Here is a 17,934-nt window from a genome sequence, read left to right as displayed (position 1 = left end):
TCTCTTTCCCACAGGACGCCCAGCAAATACGGGCTGAAAGAACGGCTGCCCGTAAGGAGGAGCTGGAGCAGGTAGGGGGCAGTGAGGGCTCGTCCTCACAGCTCGGCATCCTCACGCCTCTGGCTGTGCAGGAGGACCTCGGTCCCCATCCCTCGGGTCCATCCGTGGGACCCGAGTCGGCCAGCCCTCATGACAGCCGTTGTCTTGCAGGAGAAGCAGCTCATTGGCCAGCTGGAGGAGCAGCTGAAGGCTGGGAGCGAGGAGATGGAGGTAGTGTGGAGGGGCGAGGGGAGCGGGGCTGCCCACCCCCGTGTTGTGGACATGGAGCTCAGCCTTTTGTCTGCCAGGTGCTGCGGCGGGAGAAACAGCGCCTGCGAGAGGAGCGGGAGGAGCTGGAGCTGGAGGGTGCCTGGTGAGTGCATGGGAGCCACCCATGGGACCCTGCAGCCCACGCCTGCACACGGGGGTCTCTGACACACCTGGGGCAGCAATGGGACTGCAGCGCTGCTGGGGATGGGGCTCTGCTTCCTGCATGGTGTGGCAGAGCGGCCCCGTCCCAGCCCTGGGGTGGGCACACGCTGCTGGGGAGCCCCCGCGGTGACAGAGGCCGGCAGCCTCCAACCAAGCCTTGTTGCCCACAGGCGGCAGCATCAGATGGAGCTGGAGGTAGAGCGCGTGCCTGGGGCTGTGCTGCCGGAGCTGGTGGAGGCACAGCTGGTAAGGGGCAGAACACACGGCACCCTCACCCCATCCAACAGTGGTCTCCCTGGGGACTGTTGTGCTGCTGGGCTCCCGAGTCCTGCATGAAGCCCTGCTGCGCAGCAGGCCCTGACCACCATCCCTGCCCCATCTTCACCTACAGGAGAAGAAGGAGCGGGCCAGGAGACGTGGGCTCTCCTTCTGGATGCAGTGAGTATCCCCTCGTTGCCCGGTGCCCACCCGACAGCAGCCGGGCTCCCATCAGTGGGCTGATGGCCAGGACCCCTCTTTTGCCCCACAGGACCATCTGCCTCATCTTGGTCTGCCTCCAGCTGCTGCTCGTGGCCGTGCTGGGCTTTGCCCTATTTTACGCCCGGCACTATGACCAGGAGCTGCTCTATCGGCTCCTGCCGCGGGTGCTGCCCCAGCCAATGTACGCTTCCGTGGCGTACTTTGCAAGCAGGACCCTGCGTGTGGTCTGTGATGGGCTGCTGCCCATCTGACCGCCCAGCTCAATAACCCCTCCCAGCTCGGGTCTGCGTGCTGGGGCAGGGGACAGGGCTCTGTCCCCACGGAAGGGGCCTGTCCTGTGCTCCTGCCCCCAGGCACAGCAGTGGGGCAGTGCTGGCAGGCGGCTGAGTGCCACCACGTTGGACTTGTTGGAAATCAGTCTGGACTGTCATCGGGAGTCGCTGTCAGCTGAAGAACAAACCTCCGACGGCCCATCAGACGGAAGATCCGCACCCGACAGCAGGACGTGGCTGGATCTACGGGCGCTGAACCGCCTCGCTTTGCTGCCTCTCTGTCCCTCCTTCCCTGCTTTCTGTCTTTTCTCTTGGTCTTCTTTCATTCTTTGACTCATCAAAGCAGCCGTGGCCTATGCTAACGGCATCTCATTGTAATTAGCCCATTACCCAATGTTACCTCCAATTGGTTGTTAAGAAAGCCCTCAATAAATACATACCTATTATTCCCCTCAATTTGGTGGTTGTGACCCTTTGCTGAGCCGGGGAGACTCAGGAGATGGGACAAAATGCAAACGGTGCATCCCTGTCACAAAAAATCCTGACCCCAGGGCTGGAGGTTGTGGCTTTCGGACCCTTCCAGCAGTTCTTGTGGAGAGCAGCTTCAGGGAAGCGAAAGGCTGCAGTGGGCAAGGGATGTGAAGAGAACAAGGGTGACAAAAAGGCTCTTGACAGGTTCCCTGCTCTCTGACCTGGCTGTCTCGGATGGGGAGCAGAGCAAACCCCCACGATTCAGGAGGAAACAGAGTCCTGCTGTTCCACCTGGACCACCACGAGTCCATGGGGCCGGATGAGATCCACAGCTGCAGCTCCAGTGCTGTGTTCATTGTTGGGCCCCTCACTACAAAAAAGGCTCAGGGGAGACCTTATTGCTCCCTATAACCCCCAAAGGGAGGCCGTGGTGAGCTGGGGGTCAGTCTCTTCTCTTGCCTAACAGTGATAGGACGAGAAGGAATGGCCTCCAGCTGCACCAGCTGAAACGAGATGATCATTACGGTCCTTCTCAACGCAGGCCATCTCATGATCCTATGATAAGATATGGAGAGCCCCCCAATATCCTCCACTGCCCCTCAGAGTCCCCCAGTGATGCTCAGAGCCCCCCGTATTCTCCACTGCCCCCAGTGCCCCTCTGAGCACCCCAGTGCCCTCCACTGCTCCCCAGTGCCCCACTGGGGTGATGCTGGGGTGATGTTGGGGGTGATGCTGTTGGGGTGACATTGGTGTGGTATTGTGGTGACACTGGGGTGATATTGGGGTTGTGTTGGGGTGATGCTGGGGTGACATTGGGGTGATGCTGGGGTGACATTGGGAGGACATTGGAGTGACGTTGGGGTGATGCTGTTGGGGTGACATTGGAATGACACTGGGTGATGTTGGGGTGATGCTGGGGTGACTTTGGAATGACAATGGGGTGGTATTGTGGTGACACTGGGGTGACGTTTGGGTGACACTGGGATGGTATTGGGGCTGTGTTGGGTGAAGTTGGGGTAACGGGGTGATGTTGGGATGACGTTGGGTGACGTTGGGGTGACGTTGGGGTGATATTGGGGTGATATTGGGCCTGTGTTGGGGTGACATGGGGGTGACGTTGGGTGATACTGGGGATGTGTTGGGGTGACGTTTGGGTGATATTGGGCCTGTGTTGAGGTGACATGGGGGTGACATCAGGGTGACGCTGGGGTGATGCTGTGTCACGGGTTACCTAGATCTACCTGTGCCCGTGAAAGGGGGCAGCCGCCCCGTGGGGAAATGGAAGGGAAAATGGGGAATGGGAAGAAAGAACAGCGGCAGCAGTCTAAGGAGGAAAAACCTATTTTACTGAATATGATATCAGAATACAAGATAACACAATATAATACAATGTGATTGAGGCCAATAAATCGAACAAAACAGAGAGAGAGTCCCCGAAAACCGAGAGGCCGACTGTGAACTCTAGGCAACACGGCTGGAACGCTTCCCACTGTCCGAGAGCCCGAGAGAGAGAGAGCTCCATCCAGGGAGCGAGATTATAGATGTCCTCCTCCCGTGACTTCTCTCTGGCTGCAAAGTCCTCTGGGATACGTAGTTCTCTTCTGAGAGCTGAGTACTCGGGACGTTGTTATTCCACGGAACTGGAGTATGAACCTTTTAGTGATCCATACTGCACATGATGTTATGATGTGGAATATTGACAGCAACAACACAAAACCATGACACGTGATCTGATGTTGTAGGGACGGGGCCTGCGCATCCATGGCAGGGAGCGGGGCAAGGGGAGAAACGGAAAGCCTCCGTGGGTAAGAAGCTCTTGTGAGCTGCGGTGTGGGTACCTGCCTCTAAATAGGGCTGCATGAAGGGCAGTGTGTGTGATGGAGGAGAGAGGAAAGGACGCTGCATAAGTGGCACAACACTGTAGCAGTGGAAAGGCAAATGGAAGAAACTGCTCTTGACCAGAAGCTTGTGGTTGGCTGTGCTCAGATCCTCCTCCAAGGAGATGCTCTTCATGTCTTTCTTGTCTCCTTTCTGTCAGAAGCTGATGCAAGCATCCTTCCAGCAGAGTTCAGCCTTGCAAAAGGCCAGGGGAGGAGCACAGAGTGTGGCACAGCACCCAAGAGAGGTACAGACACACAGCAGGCATCTGGCTTTGGTGCACTGTCTTCCTAGTTAGGCTTTCTGTCCTTTGCTGGGACGGTTGTCATTGAGTGTCCTTGGGGTCTTAATCCCTGGGCTTTACATTTACCGACACTGTCATGATCATCAATGGGAAGCCAACATTCACCAGAGATCCCTTGGTACGGGATGAACATGGTACGGGAGAGCTGGCATTGAGCCTTTGGGATTCTCTTGCTTTTCCCAGCAGAGGCGACCGGCTCGGATGTGCCAGAGGACATCACGGACATTCAGGGTTTGCTCTCTTGGATCAGTGGTGAGTTTGGGGGCTGCAGAGCCCACAGGTGTGCGTTTGCACAGAGTGGGTGTGGGAAGGCTATCAGCACCTTTCTGGGATGTTCTTGCATTTTCAGATGTGGCAAGAGCTGCTGAGGTCCCCCACGCAAAGCCCAGCAGCCCTGCCCCAGGACGCTTCATCGCTGAGCTCCCTGACAAGCCCTGGGACAGCACAGAGCTCAGCACGGAGGCACAGGCTGCCAGCGGGACCCCCAGCGACCCCTTCTGGGGGCTTCCACCATCCCCTGGGTACCTGCCTGAACTGCAGTGTGGGTTGTCACAGCTGCGCCCTGCTGTGCCACCAGCCAGTGCCCGGCTCAGTCCGCTGCCGACCACCCTGGCTGTCAGCACAGCTCCCTCAGCCCAACCCACACAGCCCATCGAGGAGGTGCAGCCAAGGCAGCCCCAGGTGGGTCAGGCTCCCTCGCCACCATGACGGGGCTCTGTTATCTGCCGGGTGGCAGATAAGAAGAAGAGGGGCAGCACCGAGCGGGCCAAGCGACCTGCACCTGCTGACACGGCCCAGAAAGGGGAGAGTTCCCAGCAGGAGCAGCCCACCAGCAGCGCTCCAGCCAAGAAAAGGAAGCTGCCGCCACGCAAGGAAAGAACAGAAAGAAAATGCTGCAAACGCCCACATCAAGTGGAGCTGTCTGGGGCCAGCACAGGAGCCAGCAGCAGCGGGCAAGAGGGCACTGCCAGCGAGCTGCGCGTGCACCTGTGTGAATCCATCCAGGCCGTGCACCCGCTGGGGCAGAGAGTGACTGCGGTGGGGCCGGTGCGCCAGCCACCCTCTGTGCAGCCCCAACCCACAGCCAGCGCCAGCCCTGCTGCCCTCCAGCCCCAAGACAGAGGCCCAGACAAGGCAGCGCCGGCACCTCCAGGCAGCACGGTGCGAGAGGAGGACGCTGCCAAGAAGACGGCACCGAGCTGCCTGCGCCCGTCACCACGGAGGAGCTCAGCGCTGCAGAGGGACCCGCTGCCACAGCTGCACCAGCAGCAGCCTCGGCCACAGCACCCCGTGGACTTTGTGCCCTGCGTGGGGCCCCGGGTGGGAGGCAGTGCGGCACCCACAGCGCTGGAGGAGTCGCTGCCCATCACAGCCGAGCAGCGGCCCGAGAGGGAGCGCATGAAGAGGCTGGCCCAGGAGGAGCGGCAGCGGGCGGCCCAGCAGATGAAGATTGGCCCCGTGCAGTTCCTGGTGCAGCGGGAGATAGACATGGCCATAGCTGACAAGTACGGCTACCCGTAACCCTGTGCTCTTTGCCGGCCCCGCAGCACCGGGCAGCAGCGGCAGCGTTCCAGGGGCACCAGCAGCGGCTCCATCCCTCCCCTCCAGAACAGAGCCATCCTCCAAAGTCATCATTGCCGTGGGATGGGACGCTGTCTGGGCTCTCAACTGTGGGATGGCAATTTTAGGAATATTGTTGTTTCCGTTGCTCATTGTTTTCTATGATGGGTTATTAAATGATTTGTGTTCCCTTTGCTGTATCCCTCTGCCTGCAGACATTTGTGCCGTGTCACAACCCCTCAGACTCTGGGAGTGGCAGCAGGGGCGGCTCTCATGGAGGGGGGAAGCAGGGGCAGCTGGGCCTGCTGTGCAGATGGACAGACAGGCATCAAGATCCCTCACATGGCATCGTGGCTCCTCTGCCTCGTTTGGGTCCTGGCAGGTTTGTCTTCAGACAAAGAACTTCAGACTCAGCCAAGCCTGGACACCCAGAGCAGCCTTTTCCAGCTGGCGGCAGATCACCAGTGGTGTCCCCCAGGGCTCGGCACTGGGGCCGCTCCTATTGAACACCATGATCAGGGATCTGGGCCAGGACATCGAGTGCACCCTCAGTAAGTTCACAGACAGCACCGAGCTGGGACGGAGTGCTGATCTGCTGGAGGGGAGAAAGGAGCTGGAGAGACCGCATTGATTCGATGGTTGGGCTGCAGTTGGACTGCAGGACCTCGAAGCTCTTCCCCAGCTGGAGCAATTCTAGGGGGAGCTATAAGGTTCTAAAAGGGGCCGGTAGGGTGCTCTGGGTGGGTTATAGGAGGATTATGGGGGATGTGTCTCTAGGGGGCTGTGGGTGGGCAGTAGGAGGATTCTAGTGGGATACAGGGCTATAGGGGATGTATGGGGCTATAGGGTGTATGAGGCTACAGAGTGGGTTATAGGGGCATGTGGGGCTAGAAGGCTCTCCCTCGCTTCCCCTTTCCCTTTCCCCCTCCCTTCCCCCTTCCACAGCAGGGTGGGTGAAATGCTAGTCCCGAAATTTAAATCAGAATTGGAATTGTATTGGACTAGAATATGACTGTTTTGTGGTCTTGGATCTGAACTGTGTTTTCTCCTGGGGCTTCAGGTCCAGGTACTGTTTAATAATGACATTGGAGAAGGTTTCAGCATCCAGTCTCCTACTCAGGAAGAAAGAAGGAAGTTTCTGGAGGACTTGCAGACAAGTGGAGCTGCTGCTGAACCTCCCCTTCCAAGAAGGCAGCAGGTGAGGCCGTGGTGCATCTTGTCATGAATTGGACCAAATCCGTTTTCAAATCATGAATAATTTATTGATTTGAGTAAGCGACCGCAAACAAAAACAGCGCTGGGCGACCACGGGAGTCACAGCTCCGCACGTGTGGTGCACCCTCCCCCTGCTGGCCCCAGCTTTTATAGTCTCTCTTGTATTCTGATTGGCTGCCGTGTTGGCCTTCCACGCCTGCGCTCCCTTGTTGCCGGGCAGTATTGCTCCGAGTGGTTCTTCTCTTCTTGTTGATTGGTCCCATTCTTCCCGCCACTCTGTTCCCCGCCGCTATGCTTTCCCGCCACTCGTTGCCACGTGGCGGGTAGACAGAAGCCGCAGAAACAGGGGCGGCGAGTGCAGGAGCCGCAGGGGCGCTTACAAAACCCGGAAGCCCGCTTGACTCCGTTCCGCGCAGCCCCCTCCCCAACAACAACAACAACAACATACCCAACACAATGAACAAACTTTCACCAACTTTTTACACATCTCAGCCTTTCCTCAGCGCAAGGTAGCAGCGATTCAGGCTGTGCTTTGCGCTGCTTCTCCAGCAGCACTTGTGCTTCTATCTGAGCAGCAGGCGGCCGCCAACGTTGTCTGCTGGCTGCATGCTGGGCAGGCACGGGAAGCACTGCCTGCAGCAGCAGCAGCTGCCCTGCTTTGGTTCAGAGCTGTCAGACCTCTGTGCGTCTTTGCTCCCCCTCCATCCGGTTGTGAAGAGCCCTTCCATTGTGGAGAGGGCTGCGGCTTGAGTTGAGCATCTCCTGGTGTGTCACACAGATCCAGGGCTTTCAAGAAGCCGCTGCTTTCAAGTGCTTCAGATGGTGAATGTTCCTAGACAGAGCGCTTGTCTCCTCCAAGCTCTGAAGCCAAGGTTTGTTCTGCAGGTCCCGCTGATGGCACAGGCATCAAACAGCCCAGAGCTCATGGCTGGGGAGAGACTGCGTATTGCTTTGTGAAGGGAGAGCTGGAGGAGAGCTTTGAGCAGTGCTGCGCAGGGATGCAGGCAGCTGGTAAGAGAAGAGGTGTGTGTGCTGAGAGCAAGGGCTGTACGGCTCATGTCTGGGTGCTGACATGGAATGCAGGCAGAGCTCTTTGCAACTAAGTGTTGGCTTCAGTTTAGCTCCTCCTTTCCTCTCTCCCTTTGAGCAACCTCTGTTACCATTCTGCTGAGAATGGCTAAAGGTGCACCCGTGGCTGGCATCAAGACTAACTTGATCAAGCCATAGGAGAGCTCCAAACAACAAGCAGCAGAAAATTGTTGCATGTTCTAGGGGAATATGCAGACATCACACGTGACAGGTTATGCATAGATTACTGAATTGTTTGGAGATAAATCTATCCCCCTTTTTGCTGCATTCTTTCCTCTTTTCCTCCTTTCCAGCCTCACTAAAGGTAATTCTCATCTCTGCTGCACCTTCTGTCCCACCAGGACCTCTCACTGCCTGGACAAACGTTTTCATAACACTTCTGGGCATGTGACATTTCCATAACTGACCAATCCTGACTGCACAGCAGTTCCCATTCACACGTGTTAATCCAACAATTAAAAACAAAACGAGAGAAAAACTACCAATCTGAACAGCCAGCAGGACCAAGCTGAGCTCTGCTGTGTGATCTAACTAAGAGCTCGGTCCATCTGCAGGTGTCAGCAGTGTGAGCTACGACTTCTTACTGGTTGGGGTGCGAGGCCGAGAAGGCATGGAGGGCGCGGCTCCAGGCCAGCCAGGAGATGTCACAGCACGGATGGCATCACCCGGAGCCTGTGTGCTGTCACAATGCGCTGCCATGACGACGCCGGGCCCTCCCCAAGGACAGCCGGCCACTGGCTCCAGGCACCTCATTTGTTTGCTGTGCTGCCCGCAGCCGCTCGCCGTGCCCTGTGCCTGAGAGCAGCCCCAGCAGCAGAGCAGCTCAGCCTCATCGCGCTCGTCCTCCAAGGCTCAGAGAGGTGAGGGAGAGCTCCTGCACACTTCAGGCTGCAGAGCCCAGCTGCAGGATGCGGGCTTGGCTGCAGTGTGTGTGAGGGGCGTGTAGCACAGGACTGGCAGTGAGCAGGAGAAATTGCTGCCGGCCCTTCCTGCTCAGGAACCCCCGTCAGTAACTGCTGTGCTCTTGCCTTTAGGTTTGGAGGCACATGCCTACCAGCATGGACGGAGCCTGGGTGGGGACCTGGAGACCCCATCGCCCACGTGGCCTCATCTCGGCCCAGTTCCCCAGCCCCGGGCCCCAGTACTCCATCCCGGGGACAACAGGTACAGCGACCGTCCCCAGGGCTGGTCAGAGGGGCAGAGCAGCTCCCCAGCCTTGCCCTGTTCTGTCAGAGCCTCCTGGCTCTCTGGCGCAGCTGCAAGCCAGGCCTGGCCGAGGAAGGCCAATGCTGCTGGCGCTGCTCCTTGTGACCCGAGGACAAAGGGGCCTGCTTCTGGTCTGGGTCCAAAGGAGCTCAAAACATGCAGCTGCACAGGAGTGTGCTCTCTTCTGCTTTTCCTCCTAGGTTACGTGGGCCACAGCCCCACCAAAAACCGTGCCCCCGCGTACACCTTTAGAGGGACCAAACGGCCTGCGGCAGAGAGCTGTGGGCCAGGTCCCTGCTACTTTGTGGAGCCGGCCATCACTAGGAATGGCAAGTACGTGGTTCCAGGCACCCACCTCCGGGGACGACCCATGACAAAGACCACCGTCACCCCCGGACCGAGTGAGTAGCACTGCTGCAGCACTTCTCCCAGACAACACTAGCACGCAGCACATTTGCCTGGGGTCAGCTCACGCCCTGATGGAACTGTAGGTCTTTTTTGAGAGAGCATGAGCTGCTCTGAGCAGCGATAAATGCCCTCGGAGAAGGACAGCTGCCCAGCACCATGGGCCCAGGGCACAAGGCACTATGTCTGAAAAGTACAAGGAGCAGGGGGCTGACAGGGGGGACAGCAAGGCAGGACATAGTGGCGAGGCACACTATGTGAAGTGTCCCTGCATGCTGCCTGTGTCCCCCAGCAATTCTGCAGCTCTTCAGAGGACCCTTTCTGGCTGCAGAAGGAGACCAGCCCTTCACAGCTTTCTTCCTCCTCTGTCCCAGGTGACTACCGCACCGAAGCTGCCAACAGGCACGTCTTCAAGTGCCCACCGGTGCAGTCCATGGCCTTCCGGCGGGAGCCCCTCCAGACAGACCGCCCTCCAGGTACGTGACCCTGGCAAAGGCAGACCCTTCAGCCTGAGCATCCTCCAGGGACGGGCTGCTGCTCAGCACCAGCAGAGGGCCTACTGCATGGCCTGTGCGGCAAGATGTGGTGCCGGGCCACAAGCTTTCTTACATGACCACCACCTCTCGGCCAGCAGCGTCTCCAGCTGCTCATGCTCGAAGCTGCTGGCACTGGCCCTGTGTCAGAGGAGAGGCAGGAACTGGCAGAGGGGCAAGATGTCCCTCCACTTCCCACCAGCCGGCTGGGCAGGCTGCCCCTCGCTGCTGCTTCCATCTCCTCCATCCCCTCACGCACACACTCTCTGCTGCTCCTCCTGCAGGTCCTGGCACTTACACACTGCCCAGGCTGATGGGGCCCAACACAGCCTACACATCGGCCAGCCCCTGCTACTCCATGAGGGGAAGGAGCCAGCACGGTCGCTTTGATGAGGACCTTGCCAAGGTGAGCTCCGCTGCTCCTCTTTTCCATGTTAGCGTCCGAACCTGGGCTGCTCTTCCTGAGCCACAGGGGCTTCCAACCCTGCTGCAACTTTGCTTAATGCAGCCTTCCAGGGAAAGAGAGAGCCTTGAATGTGACCCCAGCCCCGTGTGGCCATGCCTCTCTTGCAGACTCCAGGTCCTGCGGCGCTCCCCAAAGTGGCTGTGGATGTGTACAAGACCAGGGCGCCCGCATACACGATGCCAGCCCGACCAAAACAGGGAGAGGGCAAAGCAGTGAAGCCCGGGCCAGCAGACTACAGCGTAGGCCAGGTAAGGCGGCTGCTCAGCTCTTCCCCTCTGCTTCACAAGCACAGCCTTCATGCCTCTCCCCCTTTCCCTGAGGCTTCATCCAGCCAAACAGCTTCTGGCTGCAGGAACCAAGTGCAGGACAGCAGGCCTGCTCCTTGCCCTCGTGCCACCTCCAAGTAGAGGAAGTGAGGAACAGCGCAGCACGCAGCTTTTCCTCCCTCTGCTCCTATTACCTTCAATGGGCCGTGCTGGTCCTTCACAAGCTCTTCGGGGGGGATGCAGCTCAGAGGGGCTCCAAGCAGCACACCCCCAGCATAGGAGAGTTAGCTGTGAGGTCCCAGGTGCACAGCCAGTCCTCTTTGAGACAGGAGGGGCCCATAAGAGCACATGTAAGGCCAGCACACCTCCCTGAGCCAGCTCTGCTCTAGCAGGGAGCTGCACCGGCTCTGCACTGGCGCTCAGCCCTTCCCAGTGAGGCACCAGGGACTGTCTGGGATTGGGAGGGGTGCAGGACAGCAGGGAGCAAGGGCAGCAAAGAAGGGCCCTTGCTGATCTGCCTTTCCTTTCTGCCCTTCCAGGTGACGCTGATCAAGCCCCAGGCGCCTGCCTCCACTTTTGGGATCCGGCATTCCCTCTACACAACCCCTCTCATCGTGGAATAAGACACAAAGTCTGGAAGGCCGTGGTTGCTTTCCTGGAACGGGAGGGGAGGAGAAGAAAGAGCAGCCAACTGCCGGTTTCCTTCTGATTCCATTTCCCTTCATCCAGTTGGGCTTTTGCCCATTATACTGTTAATGTCAGTGTTAGGAGTAAGTCATTAATAAATTAATTTAGTACCTTTATGTATACCTTCTTGTTACTCTGTTTTCCTCACTGCTGCACACAGGAATGCGCTGCCGCTCCCTGAAGCCTTTCTAACATCAGCGCACTGCAAACTGCTGACGCTTGCTTTATCAGTCATTTGCATTACTGAGGTCTGCCACGTGCTGAAGTAAGGAATCAGTGGCCGTGGGCAGTGCAGCCCTTCCAGCGCCATCAGGTAGATGTCAGTGAGATGCCTGGGGCTGGGCGACTTAAACACCTGCTGGTGATCACCTGCCAGCTTACAGGATGGCCGGCAGCATTTCCTGTACCCGTGACAACACCTGGCTTGGCCGTAAAGACATTCCTGGAACAAAGGCTGAAGGGAAAATCATGAAAGACGGAGGCAAAAAGAGGATAAAAAGCAACGGATGGCAACAAAGATAGAGAAAGCAAGTAGGAAAGCTAACCATAGCACAGCAAAGGAAAGCAAAGCAAGGGAAAGAATGGAAAAAAGCAAACTTGCAGGAATGGAGGAATGTGGGAAGAGCTGTGCCCCTGCTTGCCACAGGAGCTGCATGGGAGGAAAAGAATCTGGGCCAGAATGTAAGAGGAACTCCTTTGGGTTCTGGGGTTGAAGCACAGCTGAGAAGCCATGTCCGGGAGGAGCTGTGGGCCGCTCCAGGCCACCTTGCTGTCTCCCCAAGAGATGAGGTGCATAAGCTTGGCAGTGGCTGAAGTGCTGGCCAGAAGCAAGCATCCGTGTGGAGGAAGGCAAAGAGCGGAGGAGGATCCAGGGTAGCTACCGGGCATGGCCTTGCTCAGCAAGGGGAGGAAAAGCCTGGAGGGCACGAGCAGGGAACAGAGAAGGGCAGGCAGTAGGTGTGAAGCTGGGAGCAGAGAATGGTTTGGGTATAAAGAGACCTCGAAGATCACACAGTTCCAACCACCTGCAGTAGGCAGGGACACCTCCCTCTACACCAGGGAGCTCCAAGTCCCACCCAGCCCGGCTTTGTGCACATAAACAAAGACAAACCACGTCTACCCCCTGAAACCTGTAACAGCCACTCAAGGGGACACACAGCACCTCTCATCATTTCATTACTCTGCATGCAAGGTTTAAAAGCAGAGCGCTCACCCACAACCAGCAAAGCATCTTCCAGGTCTCCTGACCTCCCAGATTTAATACTGTCTGTTACGTCCTTGTTAGCAATGCCTCTGTACACATCGAAAACTAGGAGGAAGAGTCCATGGTAGTGAGTCAGAGAGATCCAAAGGACCACTTTGCAAGAACAAGCTCCTCACGTGCTGCATGAACATCCTATCATTCCTGCAGCACTGCCAGCTAAATCAGGACCTTCCCACTAGAATAATTCGTTTCCATTGCTAACATGCTTACTAACTGGCCTACAACAACTGTTCCCATTTTCAAGACCTGGCAGATGAATTTCTCAGCTCCTCTCCCCCCTGCCCCAATGGTGGTCACACTCCCCGATCTCTGCTTTCCATGCTAGAGCAGCAGCAAATTGTACTTAGGTTTCTGAAATCCCTTCCAGTCTCAGAAGGGAATAAAACAGACCAAAGGGAATGGATGCAATGGGGCTCTCGCTAAGACACCTGTTGACCCAGAAGAGCTTGCACTTAACACCTATGAAGCTCCTACACAAGCATCACACACAAACAAGGAAGGGAAGAAAAACGCAGGACGCTGTGGAGGGGTCCTACCTCTCAGTAGGTGATGCCTGTTCCATGTATAGAGGACAGACATAAATTGCACCTCATCTGTTCCCCATTTCCTCTCCCTCGCTTCGTACAGGCACTTATTATGGATGACAAAGTAAGGCTCATGGAGAAGACTGGGTATACACGGGATCTTTAATTCATTGGTGCTAGAGAACTGCTGGAACATACTTGTCCAGATCATGGATATTTTCCAACAAGCACCAACCAGGCATGGCAACTCACAGCTGAAATGTCATTGCCCCTGCCAAGTAACCAGTCTACCTACAGGCTTCTCGTTAAGAGACTTGCAAATGAGACCAGAACCCATTTATTCCCATTTCACGGGTTGGCTTCTCTTCACCACACATCACATGCACAAGAATAGATTGCTCTTGCAAGGAATCACGTTCCTACACACCTGAGCATCCTGCTGAGCAAGAGCATCATCCACATACATTCCCTCATCTCTGTTACCCTGCAAAGGTATAAGGACAGAAGACACAGCTCACCACAGCATCTACTGGAAGCAACCCTTGAGAATTCCCCACTCAGAAACAGCTGCAGGAGATGGCTAATGGAGTCCTTCAAAGGGAATACTAGCTTACAAACACAGTGACACATCTCAAATGTGCTTTGGGCTTCCTTCTGAAAGAAGCAGCAGCCCACTTTACTGGGACATTTAGAAAAGAGCCCATGGCATTCATGCACACCCAGAGTCAGAATCCCCTCCCTGCAGAAGATGGGTTTGAGGAGCAGGCCATGAGACACGCAGGGTGAGAAAAAGCCAGCCTGGAGCTCCTCACCAATGAGCACACAGCTGCGCCCACAAGAAGATTCAATCCCTTCTCCCCTCTCCCTTTCGCTTCGCTAACCGTTGCAAGTGACACAAGGACACTTGGAAAAATGGAAGATGCGTTGGATACGATGTCATCCTCAAGGGAGCAGCCATACTCTCGCAAGAACACACGCACACGGCATCTGTTAGAAGCAGAGCCACCACCTGGGTGCCTCCCACAACGTTTGCCAGCTGTAACTTAGCTAAATACTGAACTGTGCCCAGGGCTCTCAGCATCACTGCAGCAGTCCATTCATCATCATTAGTGCTACAGCCTCCAATTAAGAAGCACAGACAGTAAGAAACTGGCAAGAGAGCCATACGTCCTGCTGACAGACAGAACGCTCCTCCCCATTTCATTTACATCAATTCAGTTGCCGGTGAAATTCTAGTCTGGCTCCACTCTGAACAAACAGCCACAGCGAGGTTGGCCAACATGTCACACCTACAAGCTCCCCAGATTCCTTCCTCCTCACACCTGCCTGCACACACACAAACTGACTGTCAGGCAGCAGGACAAGGCCCGGCCTTTCGCACTACTTATAAAGCCTGGAGTTCTCATTAATGAGACCAATCTCTTCACTGGTGCGAGAAGCCAGAATTTCCATCAGGCAGCCTTCATCTGTTCCTGCTCCCAGGAATTGCCAAGGCAAGATTTAAGATACCAACAGCTGCTCCAGACATGCAATCAAGTTTCTTTAAGCGTTAATAATAAATTAAGAAGACATTCATAGTAAAGCAGTAAGTCCTTGGCCTGAACTTCAACAATACAAAAGAAAGATTTCCAAACCTTCACAGCCCTCCTCAGTTCAAGCACATCAGACGTGGCGGTGGGAGTCATCATCCCAACCATCACCCTCTCAAAATTCCCACTCAGCAACCACATCAAGTCACCAATCAAATCCTAGAAAGCCAAGAGAGGAGGAAGGAGGTGGCAGAAGGTACGGCCTTCCAGGACAGACAGAACCGAGCTGTTCACCTCTTCTCTTTAGGCTCTAACCCTCCTTGCATCAACAACTGCTCTGAACTGAACAAAACCAAAACAACCTTGGTCAAGGAAATTCTTCACCGACCTTTCTCTTATGGAGATTGGGTCCTTTGTCACTTTTCACCCAAGTGACACAACCACCTTCACACATCTCTGTAGACCTTTTAGGTGATCAGAACTTGCTGACGCTGGGAAACATTTAGTTTGGTCAAGATGTCAATGATGATTTCTTCATTTGTGCCTGCAGGAAACAAATGGAAGCCAGTCAGGCTGCTTGCACAAGAATCAGAACTGCCCTCTGGTCTTGTGCCGCCCCCAGTCCCCTCCACAGCCAGTTCTCAACAGCCCCAGGACCACATCCATGCACACAAAGCTAACAGGACCCACTCCACCAGAGGAGCCGTATTTCAGGACATAAGAAAGGCAGCTGTGTTTCCTCTTCCCAACTATTTTTAGGGCAGTTGTGCAGCAGAGCAATACAAGCAGCTGCGCTTCCCTCGAACAAACCATCCGAGCTGCCATTCCCAGTGCTGGGAAAAAAAACAACAAATAAACTTGACCTGCGGAGGGAGATCAACTTACCAAAGCCCTTCATGGCCTTCCTGAGTGCTGTGCTTCTTGCTCAGCGCTGAAACTCGAGATCCCCTTCATTGTTGCCTAAGGCCACAAGAAAAGGATTTAGCAAAGGCAGACTTGCACCCGTGCACACAGAGTTGAATTAAAACAAAACAAAGCACATAAAAGATGTGAACACAGAGATAGTAAAACTCCACCCACACAAGTGATGTTCTATAAGACTTCTGTCTCACGCAGCAGCCTATTCTAGGGGGACTTCCCAGGCACATCAGAAAGAAGCCACAGGGGCACAACTATATGGAGAACATATCTCCATGCTGCTGCCCACAGAGTCTGCAGTAAAACAAAAGCTGGACCACCTTGCATCTGTGTCCAGTCCCACCAGGCCTTCTTCCTAGCAGTTCTCCGTGTCAGTCATAAAGCAGTGTGCTCCCATCATAGCCCTAGCTACTTCTCTTGTAGCAGGTAAGGACCATTACTCAGCACCATTACTTTTGCTCTACTCGGCACTGGTGAGGCTGCACCTGGAGAACAGTGTCCAGGTCTGGGCTCCCAGTACAAGAGACAGCTGGACACACTGGAAATGGAGGGCTACCAAGATGGTGAAGGGACTGGAAGACGTCTTCTATGACCAGAGCCTCAGAGAAGTGGCTGCTCAGTCTGGAGAAGGGGAGCTCAGGAGGATCCCACCCATGGCCATCAATCCATGCAGGGAGGAACAGAGAGAATGTAGCCAGGCTGCATCCAGTGGAGCCCAGTGCCAGGACCAGAGCTTGCCACCAAACATCAGGAGCACTCCTGCACTGTGTAAGTGCCGCAGCACTGGGACAGAGACCCACAGAGGCTGCAGAGTTTCCTCTAGGAGATCTCCAAGCCCAGGATGTGGCCCCGGGCACCAATTCTGCTGGCCCTGTTGCAGCAGGGACTGGACCAGATGGGCCCAGAGGTCCTTTCCAACACCAACCATTCTGTGCTTCTGCAACACACCACGACATGCTGTGTTTGGCTCAAACTGGCCATTCACAAACAGCTTTCTCCTGCCTCTTGCTCAGTGCCATCTCTGTGGGATCACACTGCCTCCTACGGCCCAACTCTGTTCCAGTCAAGGTCAACACCAACACAGCGCTGACCTTCATGGAGCCTGGGCTTTGGGAAACAGGCACAGGAATAACCACTGCACGGGTGGAACCTTGTGGGTTGAACCAGGAGGGAGCAGTACGCCCAGAGAGCTTATCTGGAAAAATACTTCCTCTGGGTACTGACATTCAGTTGCATTTTCCATTCACTCTCAAGCAGGAGAAGCACAGACGTGTGGGGCAATATCTTCTCGAAGAAGGAAACAGAGAGAAGTTAAAATTAACTCCTCATAAAAAGACAGGCGGTGCTCCTCCTGCCCCATCCACACTCCCTGTGTTTATCTGATTGGAGCAAATGCCGGGCAAAGCGTGGTAGAGCAAACAAGCGCACTCACCACTGCTTGAGGTTTTGGTCATTCTTAGGGCTCTGTTCCAGCAGCAGCTGCCAACTGCAACAAAAACCAGAGAGAGCAGGAGTTTTCTAGCAAAGCATCAGTGGTAAAGAAATGCTTTTTCTATCCCGAGAGTGATAGCCTGGCGGAGGTTACAAAGAGAAGCAGACCGCCACCCTCGTCCTGCCCACAGTGCCCGAGTGCTGCTGCCATGAGCCCAGCACACGGCGTCCCCATGTCTGTGTGCACTGTGGAACCCCACAGATGTGACAGCGGGGTCTGGCTTGTGGGGCGCTTCTCCAAGGAAACCAACGCACGGTGTCAGGAGGGGAAGAGGAAGCAGCTCATCCTGCCACTAACGCTGCCATTGTGCGTCCCTCCCCAGGACTCCTACAGCTTCCTCTTCCCAGCCCCGCTCACCTCGCAGGCTGCAGACGCTGCTGGGCGCTCACACTCGATGCATGTCATCTTCTTCTTGTGCCTCTGGGCCACTCTCTGCAGGGCTGCGCTGAGTTCCTGCCGCTGCAGCAAGAACTGCTGCTCCTGTGCTGACGGATGGAGGAGTTTCGTGCCGGCACCCAAAGCACGTTGTCCCCAGGCTCCCGGTGCCACGGCAGGATGCTCCTCCCCCCCATCGCCCCTCAGCTCTCGCATCCTCCTACGATCTGCCTAAGGACGCAAAGACCCTGCGGAGGGATCTGGACAGGCTGGTCGACGACTGATGCCCACCAATAGCATGAGGTTCAACAACAGCAGCTGCACAGCAGGCGCATGGCGCGGCGCGACGACCTCACGGGCGAAAGGAAAAGCCCCCAGCAGGGAGCGCTCGCCCCATTCGGCGGACCGACCAATGGGAGCGCAGAGGAGGCGGGGCCGAGCGCGGCTTCTCCGCCAATAGCGCTTGCGGGCGCCGGTCCGCTATGACGACGCCGGTCCGCTATGACGGCGCGAGTTGCGGAGCTCCGCG

General features: G+C 56.0%; 1 protein-coding gene and 1 pseudogene across 2 annotated transcripts; one reads left to right on the top strand and one right to left on the bottom strand.

The window, feature by feature from the left end:
• The first annotated feature begins 8,737 nt into the window (after positions 1 to 8,737).
• LOC140262653 (ciliary microtubule associated protein 1A-like) lies at positions 8,738 to 11,808 on the top strand. Of its 2 annotated transcripts, XM_072357117.1 has the most exons (6): positions 8,738 to 8,904; positions 9,147 to 9,347; positions 9,726 to 9,827; positions 10,169 to 10,290; positions 10,458 to 10,598; positions 11,156 to 11,808. In XM_072357117.1, the coding sequence occupies exons 1-6, from the start codon at positions 8,787 to 8,789 to the stop codon at positions 11,237 to 11,239; spliced, it is 768 nt and encodes a 255-aa protein (XP_072213218.1). In that variant the 5' UTR covers positions 8,738 to 8,786; the 3' UTR covers positions 11,240 to 11,808. The 2 variants fall into 2 exon arrangements, with proteins under 2 accessions (XP_072213218.1, XP_072213217.1); XM_072357116.1 differs by having other exon boundaries at positions 10,458 to 11,808.
• A 183-nt stretch (positions 11,809 to 11,991) lies between these two features.
• On the bottom strand, positions 11,992 to 17,621 carry LOC140262545 (annexin A4-like; annotated as a pseudogene).
• Positions 17,622 to 17,934: the final 313 nt, after the last annotated feature.

The sequence above is a fragment of the Excalfactoria chinensis genome, chromosome 25, assembly GCF_039878825.1.
Source record: "Excalfactoria chinensis isolate bCotChi1 chromosome 25, bCotChi1.hap2, whole genome shotgun sequence".
NCBI classification, from domain to species: Eukaryota; Metazoa; Chordata; class Aves; order Galliformes; family Phasianidae; genus Excalfactoria; species Excalfactoria chinensis.
Note: the sequence above shows the minus strand (reverse complement) of the source record. Positions and strands in the feature narration are given on the sequence as shown.

Excerpts from the sequence above, each read along its gene's own strand:
- LOC140262653 (XM_072357116.1), top strand. The coding sequence starts at position 8,787 with ATGCCTACCAGCATGGACGGAGCCTGGGTGGGGACCTGGAGACCCCAT. Across the intron at positions 9,828-10,168 it reads CCAGACAGACCGCCCTCCAG|GTCCTGGCACTTACACACTG; the intron begins GTACGTGACCCT and ends CTCCTCCTGCAG. Across the intron at positions 10,291-10,457 it reads TTGATGAGGACCTTGCCAAG|ACTCCAGGTCCTGCGGCGCT; the intron begins GTGAGCTCCGCT and ends CCTCTCTTGCAG.